Source organism: Pygocentrus nattereri, chromosome 20, assembly GCF_015220715.1.
Source record: "Pygocentrus nattereri isolate fPygNat1 chromosome 20, fPygNat1.pri, whole genome shotgun sequence".
NCBI lineage: Eukaryota > Metazoa > Chordata > Actinopteri > Characiformes > Serrasalmidae > Pygocentrus > Pygocentrus nattereri.
Genome location: NC_051230.1, coordinates 12,213,808 through 12,236,385, shown reverse-complemented (window position 1 = coordinate 12,236,385; position 22,578 = coordinate 12,213,808). Strand labels below are relative to the sequence as shown.

The 22,578-nt window shown below is 38.2% G+C and overlaps 1 protein-coding gene across 1 annotated transcript; it reads left to right on the top strand.

The window, feature by feature from the left end:
• Positions 1 to 879: 879 nt before the first annotated feature.
• On the top strand, positions 880 to 13,411 carry lix1 (limb and CNS expressed 1). The gene is made up of 6 exons (XM_017690984.2): positions 880 to 1,161; positions 4,918 to 5,081; positions 7,787 to 7,927; positions 8,886 to 8,981; positions 10,743 to 10,820; positions 12,067 to 13,411. The coding sequence occupies exons 1-6, from the start codon at positions 1,116 to 1,118 to the stop codon at positions 12,442 to 12,444; spliced, it is 903 nt and encodes a 300-aa protein (XP_017546473.1). The 5' UTR covers positions 880 to 1,115; the 3' UTR covers positions 12,445 to 13,411.
• Positions 13,412 to 22,578: the final 9,167 nt, after the last annotated feature.

The window sequence follows — 22,578 nt, the reverse complement described above, 5'->3', positions numbered from 1 at the left end:
CCAGAAACCATTTGCTTATATGTATTATAATATAATATCTATGATATCCATTTATAGAACTGTGTCAATGAAAAGAAACAGCTGAATGTGTAAATGGATGTTTGCATGCTTCTCCTCTATGATGGAAAACCCATTCTATATTGTCACCACCCAAAAAAGACAAGTATTTTTTTCAAGTTTTATTTTCTCGTTTGGACAGCTGGCCCTTTAAATTGTGATACAATATCATGATAAATGGACCAATAGAAATTGCTTGGAATAAAATCACTTTACATTGACTTACATTAAAGAATGCTTTGGCCCTCTCCTGTAAAGTTGCCGTTTTGAAAATGTTTTGTTTTGGACAGTGATGATATGGTTCTTTAAAGAACCTTTACCATATAGTACCATACTATGTGGTACTATATAAAATTCTTTTTGTTAAAGGTGTGTGCTATCACTCCAAAGAACTCCTTTTTGTTACTTTCTTTTAGAGCGAGGGTAAAATGTAATTTTGTAACTTTGATAAGATATTTTATAAGTTTAATTGAATTTGCTGTCTGCAAAGTCATCTTATGTTAGCAGGGAACATCTTTATTTTGTCTTTACAAAATTGACAACTTTCATGAAAAACAGAAATTTGAACCAAATGATTGCATAATGCATCTTTGATCACTTGCCTTTTGAGTCAGGCGATGCATGTGTAGAGCTAAGACATGCCATGAATGAACAGAGAAGGGGGTTGCATTCCTTTGCCTGGGCTTACCCGACTCAGTCGAGTGGATATGTGCAACAGGCTGAGTGTGTGTGTGTGTGTGTGTGTGTGTGTGTGTGTGTGTGTGTGTGTGTGTGTGTGTGTGTGTGTGTGTGTGTGGAGGAGGGGGTGAAGTCCGATGGCCAGCCTCACAGCTAATTAGTTCAGCTCTTGACAAAGGTGGGCCAGCCACAGAAGGGAACCCCTGAGGCTAGCTTAACAGCGCTACACACTGCACTCGAAGGGGAGCAGCTCGCACTAGTGCACACCGAACCAGAGTTGGGGTCCGCAAGGAACGTTGCTCTCCACTCCAGAGCATGAGAGAGGGCTAGGAGACAGAGAGAAAGTTACTGAAGGACATTGTGGCAGACGTTTGGGCGAGATGACTTCCATTCCAGACTCAGATGATGACAGAGCCTTTAAAGACTGTGAGTACAATTAGTTGTTAAATGTGGTCTCTGATAATGTGGGGAATACATGCAAGAAATGAAGATGTCACCTGCTTCTAAGATGGACAATGTAGACTAAGCAGAAGTCATTTGAACTTAAATGGAATTAAATGAAATATAGAGATTCCATCATTTTGACACTAAAACATTAGTTCAGCTGTTCTCAGCATTTTAAAATACTCTTTATTTATCTTTTAAATTTGATGACATACATAAAAATTGTTAAAATTTGAATTGTAAAACTGGTAATTTACTCCATGCTCTAAATGAAGCAGTCCATACTGGAAACTAAACAGCTCAAGTTTTAAATTTGTTGTTTTTGTATTTTTATGAATTCAGCCTGCAGAAGTTTAGCCCCACCCATTAACACTGAGGTTATAGGGAGTGTGTCAGCCCACACTGCTTTTTCAAAATGACACATACTAAACTCTCAGAAAAAAGGGTATGAAACTGTCACTGGGGCAGTACCACTCTTATTACTGGGGTGGTACCCCTTAAGGGTACATCTCAGTACCTTTAGTCAGAACATAATTGTAAAATAATCCAATGAAATTATGTTTTATAAATTGTGTTGACTCCACACACCCTGTCCCACCTCCAGGCTTTTTATTTTATTGCCCTGTTTTTAGGCATTAGGTTCTGAAAAGGTACAAATATATCATTTTAACCTGGGAAAACATATTTTAAGGAACACAATTGGACCTCAAAACCACTATTGTGCCCTGAAGGGTACATTAAAATGGTTTGTACCTTGACAAAAAAATGCTCCTGTATGGTACCATTATTTCTAACAGTGTTTATTTGGGCAGCCAATCAGAACAGCGTTTTTTATGTGTATCAATCTAGAAGGCTCTATAACAAAAACAGGCTGTTTAGAGAGGTTAGAAATTTGTCATGGTGCTTAAACATTCATTCAGAAGTTTTCAGCATTTACATTTTTCTACCTTTCTAAGTTTGATGTATGCACATTGTTAAGATTTTAAAATGTACCATTCACTTTATAGTTGGAAACAAAGCTGCAAAAACAGCCTATTTTGAATTCTTTGTTTTTGAATATGAAGAATTCAGCCATTTAGACTACAGCAGTTTAGCCCCGCCCATTCATTTTTTTTAGATGATGCATGATATAGGGCATCATAACAGATGTTATTACACATATCAATCTTAAAAGCACAGCAACAAAAAAAGACTACATGGCCATGTAAAAATGAATTTTGTTGAGTCTTTGTGGAGCTGAGGAGAAAAAAAATATAATAACGTACAATATTGGTCCTTAAAAAGTAAGAAACAACAAGAATAAAATGATGCATTTGGAACAAAACCTTGTAACTTTAAAGACATTTTTAATTTTAAATGGAAGCCAGTGTGTAAACATTTTATTCCGAATAATTTTGGATCATGTCTGTTGGTTGACATTTTCACACTTTCTTCAAATAATCCACAAGTCGGACATTCCTATGTTGTAATAACAACCCTGTGTTCCCGTATATTTGGTCCCCTTAAAACAATATATATTAGGTTCCCCCTCCCAATATTTTTACTGACTCTGTGAGTGATGGACCTGATTAAAGCCGACTGCACAAACACTTGCTGTGGGTATTGAAACCATGCCGTAGATTTTGTTATCACTCCCCTTTCTGACACTTGTCTACCCCACACATGCAGGTCTGTTATAGGCCGAACACCTGCTCTTCTGGTTAAATAAGCATTCACTAGTGTTGATGTTGGACAGTACTCAAACTGCTTTTGGAATAAATGAGTGAGCTGGAGGTAAACTTTTCTGTTTTAGCCATGACCTCAGCTCTCTGTGGCACACCTTGTGAGCAGCAGTGGAGGGGAGAGACTAGCAAAGGGCTAAAGAAGTGAAATTACCTTAAAAACAGAAAAAATGTGGAAAAATAATATTTATACTTTCATTCTTGTGGGTAGCTCCGCTCCACAGCTATGTAGGATATCTATGATGTACAAGGTGTGCATTGTAAAATGATGACAGTAATGCATTGCAAGGCCTACAAACCCTTTGGGGAATCTATGAAAACAACTCAAACAACTGTGAAAGAGAGGGAGAGAGACATCCAAAATACATTTAAAAATATTCCTACCAGTCTACCAGTCATACACAAAATCAAAGACTGTTTCTTGAGAGATGATATCTCTGCAGGATAGCTGGCATTATGACAAAAATCTAAATTGGACTTGAACCCCTACATTACACTCGGAGGGCCATTTTAGCATTGGCGTAAGCTCCAACAGATGAATGCCCTTCACCTTTATCTAAGATCAATTTTGTTTTGCTTTATAGCATTAGCATTAGAGTTTAGTGAAGAAACTCTGCTCCCAGATCAGCACAAACTGGCACTGTTTTCCCTTAGTGCTGTTTGATGAATGGTTCAGATTATAGACAGAATTCTTTGGCCAGCAACTCAAGTTCAATAAACATGAGGGTCCAAATCCTCGCCTGTAGCCACTTACTCATCTCTGGCACTGATCACCCAACATTATAAGCAGTTAAACGTAAACAGTCTTTATCGGTGTTAGCCATCAGTGAGGTGAATGTCAAACACCAGCAGACAGGCTTCTTGTAGAGGTCCACTAAATGAATAAAAGGTGAATTAATGATCAATGCTTGGGGGAGATGTTTGGGTTGGTTTCTCAGATTAAGTGCTGTTCTGGACTAATGTGCAGGTTGAATCTTCTCTGAAGACTAAATGAGAATTCCATTCTAGGTCTAGTTTGGAACAAGTTAATCTTGAGATTGATGCCACCTTTACTGTGATCCAGAAAAAAAGTGTGTGAATTATCAAGGGCTTTTGTTGGGGCATTCAGTCTAAAAATATGGCACTAGAAATCCACACTGGTCACCTATAATACTTGCAGAGTTTTTGAAACCTATGTTGGTACATCAGGTCTACCCCTAAACTAATCTGTTTCTAGTACTAATATTACTACTCATACTACTACTACTACAAGACTATAATCATACATTTTATCTACATAACATCTTTTAAAACAAGTTTACAAAGGGCTTTAGAAAGAGATTAAAAGTTTTCTGACATAGAAACAATGGGAAAAAATTTCCAAACCAAAAATGCAATTACAGCATCTAGTGCATGGACCCCTAAAATTACTGCTATAAAAAGATTAAGATTAAACAATTGAAAGATTATTAATTATTGAGTGTCAAACATACTCGTTTTCAAGTGAAGTTTTCTAGAGTTTAACTACCATAGTAAGTAGAGCTGATTCTAGCTATTTCAGGCAATTGCTTTGCTAAAGTGTAATAGATGAAGATAATGATGACATTTAAAACATCATGAAAGACTCTTCAAATCAATTCTAGCATATATGGTATTGCCAGTTAAGGGATTTATAGGGCTTGTATCATGGAAAACAGGAAACAAGACATTTCTTGTTCCAAAACATGCCCTTCACTCCCACACATTTACCTTGTTCCACCTATACAGCCTACAGAAGTTTAACCCCCCCATTTACATTGATGTTATAAGGAGTGTTTCTACTTAGACTGTATATATCAGTCTTAATGGCAAAGTTACTAAAACAGTTTTATTCTAACTGATAAGGAAAAATTGGACTTGCTATGTGAAGATGAATTACCACTGTTTTTATTATTTTAAGAAAAATAAAGCATATAGGTCCTTTAAGGGTCAATGTAATATGAAACTAAAGTCAAACAAGTAAGCATGCAACTGTATATTTTCTTGTCTGTGTTGTCAGTGAATGTTGTTGGGATGCTGCATCAGTTCTGGGAGCAGAAGCAAGTGAAAGGAGCCATGGTGGAGACAGAGAACCTCGTGGTGTATGAATCTATTCCCTCACCTGGACCTCCATTCATCTGCTATGTCACTTTACCAGGGGGGAGCTGCTTTGGCAACTTCAAGGTAAGTTAACCAAATTCTACCACCCAAGGTGCTGCAAGAGTGATGGCATGGGTCAGTGCCTTGAGGTTAAACCAGTCTATATTTCTGTGTCAGCACACATCAGACTTCAGGGACGTTAGACTCCAATCCATCCTTTAGAGACAAGTCCAGCCTTGTTGGGTCAGTATGGGTTTAAAGGGCATGTCTCAGTGTGGTCTAGCGTCTCTGCTCAATCAGTCCCATCAGCGCTATCCCCCCGGCGCAGGAGAAGAGACTCTTGTGTGAAAGTCAGAAGGCCTAACAGGTGGTTCTTATTAGCCCAATTACTCCAACTCACCGCAAATCAGGCTGAAGAGTTTGCTTTCAGCCCAAGTGGAATGTTCTTGAGAACACAGTCTACACAAAACCTGGAAAAAAGTAGTAACTGTTTCAGTTTATTTTTTTGTCAGTTTGAAAGAGCCCTAGGCATATGAAGGAGAACAGATAACATTATTCAGGATAGATTTTTAGCATTTTATGATTAATTCATCATTTCCCCTTTGGAGTAGCTACGGATTAAGGCTCATTCAAATAATTTGACATATGTGTTTATTGGGCATTTTTCATGGAGGTCTACAAACACTCAAACTGGTGTTAATAAAAAACAACACTTAGAAGTAACATGTGAAAAAGAGCTGTGTGCTTTCACTCTTCTACATCTTTAAACTGGCGTATAACCCACGAAATTTAAAAGGAAAAAACCATGATGGTTTAGTCTTAAAACAGTCCTTAAAACAGTTTAAATATCCAATACTCTTAAAATATGATGCATGAACTAAATGGATATACTTTGTTCATTGTAAAAATGCATGACAAATAGGCAAAATGCCTCTGCTAGTAGGTTGCCTTTGTCACGCTGTAGTGATGGTGTGTCATTGCGCTGGGCTCAGTCCTATGGAAAATAATCAAAAATATTTTTAATTAAATCTTTTTGCTTGTTTATACAACTTATTTTAATTGCATTAGAAATGCACAACATATTGACATGTCTTAACAGTCAGAGTTTCCTTTAATTATTTATCTTTGTCCTATTGACTGAATAAAAGTGATTGTAAATTTTCAATCAATACCATATTTGTGTTTGGAAGTTGAATATGAGATCATGTTACCACTTTTGGATTGGATGCAAAAATTGTGCGTACAATATTGCTTGTAACTTTTCTGGCTTCAAAACAAACAGAAAAAGGCAGAAGTATAGACTTGTCGATATGAACTAGCTATGAAACTCATTATGTGATTTATTATATAAATTACATTTATGTAGTTATGTAACTTAAATTGAATGTACAGCGAAACAATAAAAGCTCTAGACTAGGCCTAAATGGCATATGTGATAGAAAACTGAATTTTTCTCACTTGTTTTGAAATGAAAACATTTCAAAATATACCATTCACTCCTCAGTCCATATGTGGCCATTAAGGTCCATTGTGAATTATTTGTTTTTGCAATGTCTGTCTATTCAGCCACAACAGTCCTCCCCATTAATAAAGTTATAAGGAGTGTTTTTCAAACAAGGCACAAAACAGAACAGCCAATCAGGACAGACATTGATTACTTACCTCAAAAATTGTCACATACTAATGAATTAAAAGCATTTTAAGTCGGAGGAGGACTAAAGAAAAATGTGGGATATGGATATCTCATTCATTTAATGTGATACAAACTGCGTGTTTGAATAGTCCATAATGCCTTGCTGTGGTGTTTGGTAACCATAGTTCCGTTGCTATTTGGAGGAGCATTCAGGGCCAGCTGCTGCCCTTTGGAGGGACTGAGGCACACCAGGGAGTTAGCTACTGCTGCTTGAATAGCTATCTGTGCCTTTGATCAGCCTGTGGGCACCGGAGGCTTACACCCCGCCTGGCCTGCGAGGGCGTCCTTTCTGTGGACTCTTTTCACGCTCGCAGTGCTGCACCGACTCCACAGAGAAGCATTTCTTGGCCTTTTCCCTTTGGATCAAAGTCACGCGGCCACATTGAGCCTTAATAATTCCTCATCTCCTCTCTCATGTGTTTTGGCTGCTTCACTTTCTCTCTCTCTCTCTCTTTCTCTCTCTCTCTCTTTCTATCTCTCTCTCTTTCTCTTTTTCACTTTTTTTCCACATTCTTTATTCAGATTTAGTCCTGTGTGGCCTTTGCGTAGGGCTGGTGTGGCTCATATCTAGGTTTTTTTCAGCATCATTGGTAAGCCAATGCCTGATCTCGGCCCAGTAAGCCTCCCAGCTGCCTGTGCTCGCTCTAGAGTGCACAGCCATAATCGGGTTCATAATCCTGTGATGGGGTTGGCATGTGCCTACATGCTTAACACATGCGTTTTGAGGCGTCATGGAACTTTAAGTTCAATCAAGGGTGTTTATGTTACTTGGAGAAGGCCACATATGATATAGACATGGTTCCTAAATATTTCCTATTACCATATTTCAAAAATGTAATGATCCGAGAAACTCTCTCTCTCAGTCTCTCAGTCTGTCTCTCGTTGGGTGATCCACAAGTAGTGCGTGCATCCATCAGGAGCCTTTGTTTGGGTCCTCAGTCTTGGGTTATGTTGCCTTGTGTTCTAGAAATCCAGGTTTTTCACCTCTAAGACTTACAGACTTTCAGAAAATTCATGCTAGTAAATTGTGTTGATTTTATCTCCAAATACGACCTAATTAAATAATTACAATCTGTCTCTTGTTCGTTTTCTTCAGTACTGTTACACCAAGGCAGAAGCCAGGAGGGATGCAGCACGTGTTGCTCTGATGAACTCTACATTCAATGAGTTGCCCTGTCGCTGCATCACGCCAGAGTTCATTGCTCGCAGCGTAGAGGAAGCTGTCATTACCACCAGTGTGAGTCTACCAGCACTAGACCTTTTATTTTAAAAGGCAATTTTAATTGATTTTGTCATGAATAAGCGATTAAGATACAAACAGAGGGGTTTAACATAAAATGCTCCATTCTAGAGGTCTGAATTGTTTACAACAGTAGTGATGGGAATCAGACAATCGAAGTGTTTGATTGTCTGGTTGTATATATATATTTTATATATATATATATATATATATATATATATATATATAAATGTTATTTTATATTTAAATGTAAAAGTTTCCATTGTGTTAATGCTTGGGTTTGTTGGACAGCTATGATATATTTTTTTAGTATATTTGTGAGGGACAGATCTGGATTTTATACTGTGATAGGCTAATTATTTTTTTGGTGGTAATGGAGGCATACATGAAAGGAGAGTGCCTCCTTGCCAAATTTAAGACTAATAACAAGCACTCATGTAATCCGATACACTTTTTATTGAAATATGAAACCAAATGAAAAATATACAATGTCATAAAATCCAAATGTTATCTTTATCAAATAAACTAGGTGTGAAAACAGCCTATAGATACACTATATGGCTATTCATGCTTATGCATACATTCTTCACTTAGTCCACATGAAGAAGCACTACAGGAAGCCTAATGATTCATTGACTTTGTTCCAAAACATACAAAACACACCACAAAGATGTCCTGTCTTTCCCAGCCCCCAATGAACTCCCCAGTTCCACTTGAGGCTAGCCAAGCCTGTCTGTGGGAGGCACTATGTGTGTGTGTGTGTGTGGTCTCTCTTCACTTTCCTGCCATTTCTCATGTTTGGTCTTAGCCTTTTGTTCCCCGGCAACGATTACAACTTGCTCTGATGACAAAGCAAAAGGGCAGTAGCCGGACCCTGTCCTCCCCCTGCATTTGTGTCTCCTTCAGGCAGAGTGATTGCCAGCCTGTAATCACTCTGATTCCCTCTGATTTTCAGGGCAACATGGAAGACGCCTCAGACCCTGGCACCAGTATAGGAGCTTACCGCCTCATGCTGCAGTCCAACACTGGTAAAACCATGCTGGAGTTTCAGGTGTGAAGAAAAATACTATATACATTTACATTTATGGAATTTGGCAGACGCTCGTATCAATTACAGTTTCATCATTTTTACACATATAGCATATTTGCACTTATTTCTATGTCTTTTGCAAAAACTTACAATGTGGAAACAACAGAAGCCAAACTAATACAAAGCACCCTATTTATAACCTTTAAATCAAGAGATCCTTTCTAGGCTATGTTCATTTATTACCAGGTCCAAGTGACTTGAATCTGATTTTCTGTCTTAATGTGATGGATCAGAGAAGAGAACACTAAAACTAGATCTTTTCAATAATCTCATATCAAATCACATATCAAATGAACATAGGTACATTTCAAATCACTTACATCTGATATTTATCTGATCTAGGACCACACATGAAAGTAGCTCAGATCTGATTTTAAAAGTTCAGATATATAATTAGATATGTGTGCATAGCTTTGAAACATATAATAGATTGGTTATATACTTTAATGAGAATGATCTGATCAGAATTCATGTGTTTTTTTTTGTTTGTTTGTTTTTTTTGTTTTGTTTTTTAACTGTGAATGTGTCTAACTTGAAGTTAGAGCCAGTAAATACTAGAAACGCAGTGCCTCTGATCAGTTTTTGGCTTTGCTTTGCTTTTTTCAGAGGAAACTATCTTCACAATTTCTTCTGCTAGTTAGTTTGTTGTTCATGATGCACGTGGCCCATTCATGTGATGCTACTGATTAGGAGGTGCACATGCAGGACGTTTCAGGTCCATTTACATCAGTGACAGATTTGAGTGACTGATCTACACAAATGTGAGCCATCAAGTTAGAAAGACAGGGTAACCAAGGAGTGGCCACAGTTAAAAATGGGCAGATGTAAGCTGTCGTCAAAGCTGTCACCACAGAAAAGTTCTGCTACTTTGTGTGAACTGTGAATGTTGAAAATCTAACATTCAGCAATCAGTTTTGAGCTGGTGCTGTACTCAATAATCAGGTGAGTGAGCGCTACACAGAATCTTACCTGATCTGATTTTTTCAAAGCTGTGTGAACACTTACATCAGATTTTTTCAAAGGAGATTTGAGTCACTTTTGTATGTGCTTCTAGATTGTATTCATATCTGATTCAGGGCCATGTGACTGTAATGAGAAATGTCAGAATGTATGTGTTTCTTTTTCGCTGCTTGTGTACTTTGATTTGAAATGGTCTTACAATGGTAGAATGATAGAATGATGCTAGATTCCTTGCATCTCATACAGTTAAGCTTATGAAAACATAAGGCATGTTGAAGCTACTCAATGTTGGCAGTAGTCCCCCTTGAAAACATAGTTCTTTTCTAGAGTTTCATCTAAAGCTAACTGAGGGGTGGACAGCAATATTTTCCTTACTTAAAGCAGAATGCCTGCGCATGAATGCTTTCCAAAACAAACATTTCATTTTTACCCACAACGATGCATGTCATGATCAGTTGGACATTTTACATGCTCTACCCTTCTGTCGAAAAATAATGGAGTTCTATACATTCTGAACCTCTCACAGCACATGCAGTCTTCATTATGAAATCGATTTGAGGTTACGAATGACGTGACGTTGGTTTATGTATAATGTGCTATAGAGAACCACATAAGCATGAAGACTCGTTATGTACCAGGGTGATGAAGTTTCAAAGTTTGTACATCTGTGTTTGATTAAACCCATTAGCTTAATGGCTCAGCCACCATCAAGACGTAATGACTTAAGAAAAAAACAACTTTCTCTTTTTATTTTTCTTCAAGGAAATAATGACAGTGTTTCAGCTATTGCACTGGAATGGGACACTGAAGGCTTTTAGAGAGAGAAGATGCAGCCGGCAGGTAGGCCTCACTCAACAGCCTAATGTAGGTTTGTTTAATGTAAACACAATTTGCCTCTTACCCCAGTCAAAGTCAAAGAGTCAATATTCTTTTAGTGTCTGAATCTCTGTTAAGGTTTTACACTAAGGCTATGAGGCTAATAAATACAGTTTGACCGCCCCAGCTCAAATGACATTATTTTGATTGAAGTGAAATAAGATAATAGTCCTCTACAGAGGATGAACATCTCTTCTGCATAATGAACACACAATTACTGTTTATTTGCTGAATTTAACATGTTCAATAAAAAATTAATGTAAAATGTGGGTCCAGTTTCCTCCCTCAGTCTGAAGACATGCAATCAGGAGAATTACAGACAATTAGAGATACTAAATTGGCCCTAGGTATAAGTGTGTATGTCTGTGTGTCTGCCCTGAGATGTACTGATAGACTGTCCAAGGTGTTTCCTACCTTCTGCCCAATGAGTGCTGGGATAGGATCCAGCACACCCCATGACCCAGAAGGATAAGCGATTTAGAAGATGTGTCTGTTTTATATGCAATATTAAAGTTTGCTTCCTTAGGGGATGTGTACTTATTTTGCTGAAAATCAACAAATATGCCATTTGACCAGGGACACCCAAACGTCTGTACACACTGCCAGACTGTTCCTTATCCTTTTACTTTTTTCTTCTGCACAGCTTCCTCTGAAAGTAGGCAGCAGGGATTTGACAATAAGCAACATTCAGAATTCAATTCCAAATGAGTCAGAGTCATGTCTCAATTCAATATTTATTTCTACGCTTACTTAAGCACAGTAGTGTTGTACTTTGTCCATCCCCGCCAGGTTTAGTAGGGGAAAATTGCCAAACTGTCCTGACTCTCTAGGACAAGAATTGATGACCACAGTCCTACAGTCCAGATATGACAAAAGCAAATCTAAAGCAACTTGATGCAGTGTCAGGCAAATGAATAATGAATTAGACATGCAGTTTGCATAATGTTAACCTGGCAGCCTTAAGCTTCCATTATTGTTAGCCTTAAGGTACATTAGCCTTGAAGCTCTGGAACAAAATCAAAGAAGCTAACCTTTGGACAGCAAACATGTCTTGGTTGATTGACTTTATTTCAGAAAAAATGTGTAGATTTAATTTTGGGCTGAATCATCGCAAAACACAATCATCAACTCAATCCCAGCAAACTGGGAAAGGTCAGGCAGCGCTGGAGGTGCATCCTCACTGTGACCACTGTCCATTTCTGCCAAACAGGAGGTGATCAGCTATTATTCACATCAGCGATTGGACGAGTGCATGCGGAGTCACATGGCGCTGGACTGGCTACAGAGGGAGAGACAGAGGCCCGGGTTGCTGTCCCATGAACTGCAGCTGGCCCTCCGGGAGCTGGCCGAGGCGCGACAGGCTGGCCGCGAGCTCCGCTTCTACAAGGAGAAGAAGGAGATCCTGAGCCTGGCTCTGAGTCAAGATAACGCAGAGGAGCTGGAGGAGGAGGCCTGGAGAGGGCAGGAGACTGGGCTGGAGTACCTGACCCACGGAGGCCACTGTATTGAGGGCAGCATGGTGGACCCTTCAGAACATTGTCAGTTTTATTACCAGGATAATGGTAGTGACCAAGAATCACTGGGCTGAGGTGAAATGTATTTGGTGAAGTCTTGGACTTTGGACTCACTTTCCAAATAGCTGCCTTTATTTTGTATATTTTGACTTAATGCTGTTTTTCAATTGCTTTCTCAGCATACTGTGATGTTTGTGCTCAAATGGGCTCCACTGTAAATCAGATGTATTCTGTTTCATTTAGGGACATTGGGAATGTAATGGAATGTAAACTTATTTTTTTCTTTTCGTTTTCTTGCTGTTGTATTGAACAAAGAGCTTTTTCATTTTGACTTAAAGGGAATTTTTGTTGTTGGTTGTAAAGAGTGAATGTAAATAAATACTGTTCTTTTGGTCCTAGCCACATGGTGGCGCCATATCCTATGAATGCTTACAATTATAACAGTATCTTATATTGCACCCCCAAAAAATTGAACATGCTTCCCCGGTTGGGCTTTATGAAGATAAAATGTTATAAAGTTTCATTTGTTGGAATATTAAGGGCATTTTATTCATGACCTGCCTATCTTTTATCCATTTTGAGAGTGATATCTAATGTATCCTATATATGCATTTCACAGCAGCAGCTAGAACATTTAGGGTTGTACAGCCTGAATTCATCTAAAATTTCAGATTTAGCAAAGTTTCTGGACAGTAAAACAAGCAAACTAACACAATGAACTACACTGTAACTGGGAGGAGCCCACATGAATATTTTAATGCAGTGTCCTTGATGCTGGCTTGTTTCTTGCATTGTCTTATTTTTGAAACAAGCAATAGAATTTGTGTACAGTAACATGACTTCTGAGCACTGAAGTATGTGATAGCTGAAGATAAGCAGAACTCTAAATTAGTCATGACATACAGTGGCGTGTTCTGTTTGCGTAAAGCAGGATGCTGGTACTGTTAATTGTCTGTTTTGAACTGTACGTGGTATTTAGTTTTTTTATTAACTCTGAAAGAGGTGGGATTTTGTCACTGTAGATTAAAACATCTATGTGCATATTGTTTGTAACTGTACCTCATGTTTCTCAACAATATCTACACATATTACAAACACACAAACTAATATATATATATATATATATATATATATATATATATATATATATATATATATATATATATATATATATATATATATATATATATATATACATTTTTTTGCCATAGATACTGTTATACTTTTACATTTTTTCAGGGTTTATTACAGAGAGATGAGAAAAAGGAGGAAGTCATTAGAGTAAGATTCTCCAATTCTTTCACTCCTTGAGCAATCGCACAAAAACTAGGCCATAATAGATCTTGTTTTTTCCTCAACTTTTTTTTTCTCCCTTACTGTGGTTGCTAGGAGACTGTTGAACCTAAGGCAAGAAATCATGAGCTACAGCAGGGATGGGCATGTGTCCTCCGATGTGCTGTAAGTGGGAATTGATAATGTTATATAAGATGTTAATTTACTTCTGTTCTATTCCATTTCTGATTGAACTAAGCTTGAAGTTTTCTTTCGTTTCCTTTTTTTTTTTTTTTTTTTTTTTTAGTTTTAGTTAGAATCTTAGATGAAAAGAGCGTGAGCAGCATGATATGGTGTGTGCATGGTAAAGGTGGCCCTGCCACCCCACACAGCCTGCCCACTCACCACCCGTTTCGGCCAGTCGAATAGCCCACTCATCCGTGGATCGCAAACACTTCCAGCCTGTAACTGCCTCGTTATCATTCGCCCTGAATCACTTATGCATAATGCATGATTTTGCATAAATTAATCAAATTACACAACAAGCCATCTTACATTCCATTCGCCAATCTCACACAGTCATTCTTGCCCAGTTGCTGCCTGTTTCGCCACTTTCTAGGAGGAACGACGTGTCAAATTGAATAGTTATAGAGGTACAGACAGGAAAAGTGGTGAGATAATAGCATATTTGGCTCTGTTTTCAAGAGAACATGGTCTCCCCTCTCTAGGGAAGGAGAGTAATTTTCCAGAGCTAATGCTTGTCAGAGGCCTGATGGGCCAGACTTTGTGATGTTACTGCCTTTCTTCAATTTACTGGGCTAAAACCCATTTGAAATCAAATAGCGTGACATTCCATCCTTTCTGATTTTCGGCTCAGGGCAATGAGATGCAAATTACACAGCCCTGTTCTAACACTGATTGGGAGGAGGAAGAGACTCCCAATATTGGGCTGAGTTATTCCGGACCATGTCTGTGTGAAGCTGATCAAATGGGAGTGAAATCATATTTTCATTTCGGATATTGAACAAATGGACAGATGGGCAGGAGAATAGACTAATCAGGTCCTTTTAGAGGGCATATTGGAAATTCCTGGTGCTGATGAAAACCTTATGTCCCTAAGACACTTCTCTGTTTAATGCCCTGATAAAAAAAAACATTACACTCTTAAAAATAAAGTTTTTTGGGGCAATGCCATTGAAGAAAACACTTTTGATTCCCTGAAAAAACTTTCAGTAGATGTAATCTGAAAGCCCAGTGCACACCAGACTCTGCAGTGTTCTCCTACACTTATACTGTTCATAGATGTTCTCCATTCACATTTTTCTAGAATAATATTCTACAGTCATACCCGTTAATTTGATTTAACAGTTCTCAAACAACTGTCAGCATTGAAACATTGGTGTTTTTTTCGGGCAGGTGTGCTTTGACCTTAAACGGACATGCTTACTTGCATTCTACAGGAATTGCATAGTAGTCTCTAGAGCCATGGTCACCAGCGCTGATCCTGGAGATCGACTTTCTTGCAGAGTTTAGTTCCTACCTTCATCTGCATCTAACATGCTGCTCCCCCCATACCTCACACTGATACATTTGGTCCAGCCAATCAAGTACATCTGAAGAAGCTAATTAGCTGGAGCAGGTGGGGATGATTGTGGTTGGATCTAGACCCCACAGGAAGGTAGTTCTCCTGGTCTAGGGTTCGTGGCTATTGTTCTAAAGTGAGATATTCCAGTTGTAAAATTCGTGCTGATGATATATTGTGAAGGTGAGAGGAACTTTGAAAGGAGAGGAACTGCTTTGAGGTGGATTTTTCTTGATTTACTTCATTATTTTTTACCTGGTGAATGCAGAAGGAAACCAAATAGGTAGCACTACTGCTAGAAAGCTAAATGTTGTATTGCAGTTGTATAATTATAATAAATGTTTTTAAATGATCAGTGTAAAGAACAGAATGAATTACTCAAATGTCAGAAATTAGAATGACAACAAGCAGAAAGGTAAGCTTAGCTTTGTCTTTGGCTCTCTAGATGTCTTACCTTAGTTTGGTTTCTTTAAAAACTTGTCTCTGTTGTCCATTTTGTGCCAAGTAAAGACAGAACCACTTTTGTCTTCACAATTTTCTTTGATGACCAAGGTAGGAGTTATGCTAATGCTAATGCTAGCTTGTTTGTATTTATTAGTTCATAGCTCAGTGGCTCGACTAGCAGTCAGGACTGGTTGACACCACAGAGATTTCCAATACTTGTATGTATTTACATAATACAGGCTGGATATTTTAGTGAGAGAACACTCTCATAATTTTGACACAAAAATCCTTCATTCATTCAAATTTGCTGCAGAATACAGCATAACACAACAAGTAACATATTAAACTCTCATTTTAGGTGTGACAAATTTTGTCATTCAGTGTGAAAGTAAACAAATACTAAAGAAATACCACATAATGTAAAAGTTCTATACTGAAGAAGTGTATGTCCAAACCAAGAACCATTTAGGAACCTTTATTTTAAAGAATGAAAGAAAACTTTTTTTTTACCATTGCCTTCTTACCTAGGATACTGCTGTTTTGTTGGTCTGGTTTATCTTCACTTCAGTTTTAGTTTTAACCTGCACCGGATTAGGTTGTGTCAATTATCCTTGGCCACCTTCCTTACGACAAGTATCCACTCCAGGTTTGATTGAAAGACGAGGGACAAGGTCAGGCAATGAAAAGTGCTTTGCTCTCACTTCACCTACGAGAGCACAGGACACCTTTTCATTTCCCCTCGCAATCCCTTTCTAATAGCCAACTCACCCACACTACGATCCTTGCTGGTTGATGCCACAATGCAGTGACATGCCAGAGAAAGCCTGCAGTGCTGTCAGGTCTGACAACTCTAGGGGAACTCAGGGTGAATCTGAGAACAAAAGACAATGTTCTGTCCTACTCAATGAAAAGAGAAAGAGGCAGAGAGAGGGGGGAGAGAAAGAGAGGGAGAGAGAGAAAGAGAGGGAGAGAAAGATCTCAGCATCCGTAGTCATAATTTTGCATCTTGTTAACCTTGTGTGGGCCCTCCTGTCAAAGCGTGTGTGCAGCGTTATGATGGCTGAGCGGGGGCCCAGCGTGAGGGCCATGTGGCCACACTTCCTCTAACACCCTCCCACCACTCTCTCCCTCCTTCTCTTCACACATGAAGGACATCTCACCCTTCTACTTTCATCCTTCTTTCCTTTCTCTCCTTTCTTTCTTTCCCTTCACACCGTTTTCTGATTAAACTGACAGCATGGCCATCTCTCATGCGCCAACTTTGATGAGCTGGACTTGTAGCTCGACTCATGTAGCTCGAGGCCACAAAATGAAGTAAATAACATTTTAAATTGTCTCTGCTTGTCAAGGTTTGCCTTGTTATGTGCAGTTTTGTGATCAAACATGTCAGTTTGTCGAGTGACGTTTCTGGAAAAGTGACATACCACCAAGAGAACAATTTGTTATGAATGATGTCCAACAAACAAAACAGTGCAGCGGTAAACTGCTGTGTTGCTGTGCGGTGTATGTGCTTGTGTGTATCTTCAGGAAAGCAAAAAAAAAAAAAAAAGAAAGAAAGAAAGAAAGAGGCAGATGGAACTGTCAGATTGTCCTCTATGCATAGCTGAGCTCTTGAAGCCCCATCCACTCTACTGCTGAAGTCTGCACAACAAAACCCCGCAACATAGTGCCATCCACTCCGCATAACTAACTCAAGAACAGCTCTGACATAGAAACCCAGCAGGAGCCTCACTCACTCTCTTATTTACTGCTCCTCGCTGTCAACCATGCAAAGAGAATTGGCTCAGAAGTAAACCATTCAAGGAAGCACCGTAGATGGAGATGAACGTTAAATTGTCAGCTGAAGACTTGCTTTTATAATTGCAGGACCTGCTCAAATGAAGTCTTCATTTTAATCTCCTCGTGGTCTTTAATCAGACGTTTTAGTAGAAAAGTCCCCTCTCTTGACTTATCACTAATGCTGTGTGGTAGTCTCCAAGGGCAATGTGTTTCATCAGGAATAAATTGGAAAACTTCCATTCTGCCTGGTGTGTTCTCACCTCCTCTATTTCTAATGAATTAAATGTGTTCTTGTATGCCTCTGAGGCCAGCGCTCCAATCAATTTGCTTTATTTACCAAGTCATTGCAAATGACTGCACCTAAGTGCATTACTGTATTAGAGCATAACTTGAATGAGATGTAATACATCCACAGCAAACACTGAATACTGATGATCAGGGTTCAAGATTTGGGTCAAGACACTGAAAAGCTGGTGAAAAACTGCTTTACAGAAAAGTACAAGTACATTTTCATAAACCAAAGTGCAAACAATGTAAATGTAACCTCAAAGTTTCAGCGTGTCCTTGAGGTTCAATTATGTGCCTTAAATAAGTTTTCAAGGTACACTCTATTCACTTTCCCAGGAGAAAGAATAATATTTGTACATTTCCACACATTTTTTTTCTTATTAAAAGAATAAGATAAAACCCTGCTATTGAAGACAGGATGTATGGAGTCAAAGCAACTGAAAAATATATCTGCAACAGAATATGGTGTAATTATGTTCCCTAACTAAAGGTACTGAAGATGTTCCTTTGAGGTTCCCACCCCAGTGACAGTATGTATCCTGTATCCTGAAAAGTACAGAATTGAAAAGAATCCATAATGGAATTTTAAACACTGTAAATGCTCTTCTGTAAATGTACACAGAGCAATGTTAATAATTTATGGCATTAAGTATAAACATACATTAGATATGGATATCATACCTAACACTGGTGTACTACTTCAACCAAACGGCTTAAAAGGCCTATAGGCTTTGCTATGAGTGATTCAAGCTTAAGGTATAACCATTTAAAACATTAAGCATAATCCATGCTTGGTGATGTTATGTACTTTATTGATCAAGATGATGCCCAATCTGGGAGCAGCATAGCATCACCAGCAAAGCAGCACTGTCTGGGGCAGTGGAGGGGTTAAGAGCCTCACTCAAGGGTGCAATGAAGTTTAACTGGTCAGTCCTGGGATTTGAACTCATGACCTTCAGCTTCTCAAAAATGGTGCAAAAAAAGTCTTACCTTACCTTAAATTATTAAAAAATATAACTGTGCTAATGCCCAAATATGCAAACTGAAAATGTTCCTGTGCCATCCCACCATTCAAACCAAACATGTCTTGGCTGGTTGATTTTGAGTTAAGGGGAATATTATGTAAATTTGGTTGACTTATCTGGTTACGTCTAGAGAAATGATGGCTAATTTGAGAAATTCAAGATTTTGACATTTTCTGAGTATTGCATAAAGAAAATGCTCAAATGAAGTCTTCATTTTAATCTCCTCGTGGTCTTTAATCAGACGTTTTAGTAGAAAAGTCCCCTCTCTTGGCTTATCACTCTCACCATGCTGTGTGGTCTCCAAGGGCAATGTGTTTCATCAGGAATAAATTGGAAAACTTCCATTGGAAATTCAAAATTTTGACATTTTCTGAGTATTGCATAAAGAAAATGGTTCTATATAGAACCCTTTCCATAATAAAAGGATTTGTTGCATTGTGAAAAGGTTCTCAGATTGATGAAGAATGTGTCCTTTTTGAAAAGGATTGTAAATAGCACCAAAAAGGATTCTTCTGTTGTAATAAGCCTGACACTTTAACAATAAAAGAACCCTTTTTAGTGCTATTTACAATCCTTTTCAAAAAGGCTCTATCTCACCATCTACAGCACTTCCAACAACCTGAGAACCTTTTCACAATGCAACAAAGCCTTTAATCATGGAAAGGATTCTTTGGATGTTCATGGTTTTATTTAGAACTGTTCTCTTTACTTACCCTTGAAGAACCATCATTTTGAGGCATGTACTTAACAACCATTTTGGCTGGAAGGGTGGTCCCTGACTTTTGGACAATATCATATGAAAACATGATCATAGATGCATTCCACCTAGTGTACTTATCCATTAGACTGGTGATGTGGTCTACACAAGTTCACAGTCAAAATCGTGTCTTATTTTTCACAACCTGATCAAAATAGTCCATTGATTGGATAGGTCTGTTGGGAGAGTGTGAGAATGATATGTCAGTCTGTCACATACTGACGCCATGTGCCACAGGGCCACACTGTGAGACATCACTGGGTTCTCGGTAGGAGCTCGACTCTAATGCCGAAAGGATAAAAGAGGAATTACTCCTCTGGAAGCTGCATCTGTCGCCGCTCTGTCTCTTCTCCCTGTCGGAGTTTAAGGCGCAGCCTGGTTGTTGGCAATCGAGAGGTTGCATCAGTGACAAGAGATCGCATCTCCAAATTACATTTCCAAAAGCGGAGCAGACAAAGTCAACTGTAGGACAAACAGATCAGTAATGATATCTCAACGTACATAGAGCGCTGAATTTAGTCATTGGACCAAGCCCAGCTATCATGCCACAGACTTAACTTTCCTCTGATTAGGTACAAACAAATGCTTCAGATCAAATTGGATTTTGAAAACAAATGGAACGGAAAATAAGATTTAAATGACAAATCCAGTCAAGCATATAGATTAAAAACCATGCAGATTCAACAACAATGCAATCAGATGTGCTTTTCCACAGAAATATGAACTGCGCAGATAGCAGGTCTTGTATTTTAATGCCTCCTGTTTTGGAAATACAGATTCCTATTTACCTTAAAAAGAGACAAATTTAATGTCCAGTGCATCTGTGCTTGGGTTTGACGCCCTGTTGTGTCAGGGTTGCGTATTGACTTTTAGAACTATCTTTATCCTGTGGAGAGTGTGCTGTATTGATCCGAGAAAGAGGCATGCACAACACAGAAGACCTTGAGGTTGAGAGAGTGCTGGTAGATTTGTAAGACTTTTGGAAATCAGCCAATCTGGAAAAACATGACTGTTGAAATATAAAAATGTTTGAAGTACAAGAAATGGATAAATTGCTTTAAAAGAAGCAACATTTTCTCCTATGTCTTAAGGTAATTCTCTTTGATCGACAGAAAAAAGTGTAAAGAGAATAATGTTTAATTCAGTTTTGTCCTTGTTTTAATGTTTGCATGCAAACCATTGTAAATAAAGGAAATTTAAAGCACCCATATTGTAAAAAACTATGGACCACATTTTCCTCCTTTTAATGAACTTTAAGAATTTAAGATCATTTGTAAACATTATTAAAGTTTCAAAATGTACCATTCCCTCTAAAGTCCATAACATCCACATATGGGCACTAAGCTACAATTTTTTTGAATGCAATATTTTGTGATGTCATAAAAACCAACACACTTCTAGTCATATGCAAGCAATTGGCCGCTCCAGTCAGACTACTGTTGTACTGTCGATTTTCTATGTGAATACAAATTCACATTCTCTACAGAGAACTGTGTATGTTGATGCTATTACTATTTATTTGATATATTTAACAAATTGATGGGAAAATGAAACAAATTGTTTTTTTCAATATGTTAAACTCTGTGAATACATAAAAATGTGCACTAGTTTGCAGAAATAAAATACACATTTTAGTTTTCTGTAGAGGATATGTTGACTTTTCACATAGAAGATCAATAAAATATGTAATTTGGCAAATGCTGTCCAAATTCTTGCATATGACCATTCATATATCTGCCTATTCAGCCTAGAGTGGTTTAGCCCCACCTATTCACACTGAAGTTATAAGGAGAGTTTCATCCTGGACTGCTTATTGAATGAGGAACAATACAAAGTAGCCAACTGGGATAGAGGTCATTAAATCAGTCTTAAAGGCCTATTATCTTTTTGATAAATAAAAGGAAAGCTTGGAAATTGGTCAGATGTAAAAATACATTATGACTGCCTTTGGTACATAAAACCACACAAAACCATCTATCTTAGACTTTGCACACAGCAAAAAGAGTGTGAAAATATTTAACATTAACACCAGAGAGTGCAATGGTTTGTGCCAAGGACTATTGCCAGAAGAAACACTTTCAGTGGATGAATGTTTTCAGACCTTGTACACTAATTGGAATGGTAAACTTTCCTGCATAAATTATCCTGTCCATATTTCCTGCCAACACTAAAACTTCTGTTATTAATATAATTCATTCTGTATGTTTGAGCTGATAAATATTGTTAAATATAGTTAAAGATTAGTTCAAACTCTAACCGAAAATATGAAAGTAATATCCAACCTTAAGTAAATTTAAGAAAAAAAAACTTTGATCATTTGTTTTAAAACGACATGTCGCAGTTATTAGCACTCCTGCATTTGGTATTTGCATCATCCTTTTGCCAACATAACTGTAAATAGTTTTCTCATATAGTGTTTAATGATACAGAGCAATGAATCTGAGACTGAGACTCCTCAATACAGAATCCATCCAGATCCTCCAGAGTTGTAGGGCCTCTCTTTTGGACTTTCATCCAAAACACTACAGGTTTTTTTTTAATGGGGTTTAGGTCAAGGGGCTGGCATGATCATGTTGGTTCCATTGTCATTGAACCATTTTTGTGTGGATTTGGACAGATATCCTGGACCATTGTCAGGAAGATTCAAACACAATCCATCCATCCATTGTCTAAGCCACTTCTCCCTCAGGGTCGCAGGGGGGTGCTGGAGCCTATTCCAGCAGTCATCGGGCGGAAAGCAGGATACACCCTGATCCCATCACTGATCCTCCACAAAACTTAACAGTGAGAATAGAGAGCTGTTCTGCATAACTGTCCTTCTTTTTATGCCAAACCTACTTTGAGTGTTTGTCACCAAGAAGGTTTTTATCTCATCTGACCATAACACCCAGTTCCTATCAAAGTTCCTGTAGTGTCTAGCAAACTACAGTCACTTATTGTCACAGTCCAAAAAAAGTATCTCAGGTTTTTCTATCTCTATCATTTGAGCACAGCCACTGCCCTTTGTATTGTGACAACATTTCATGAAGAATGGACCGAAAGAAATGCTCCAATGATCATC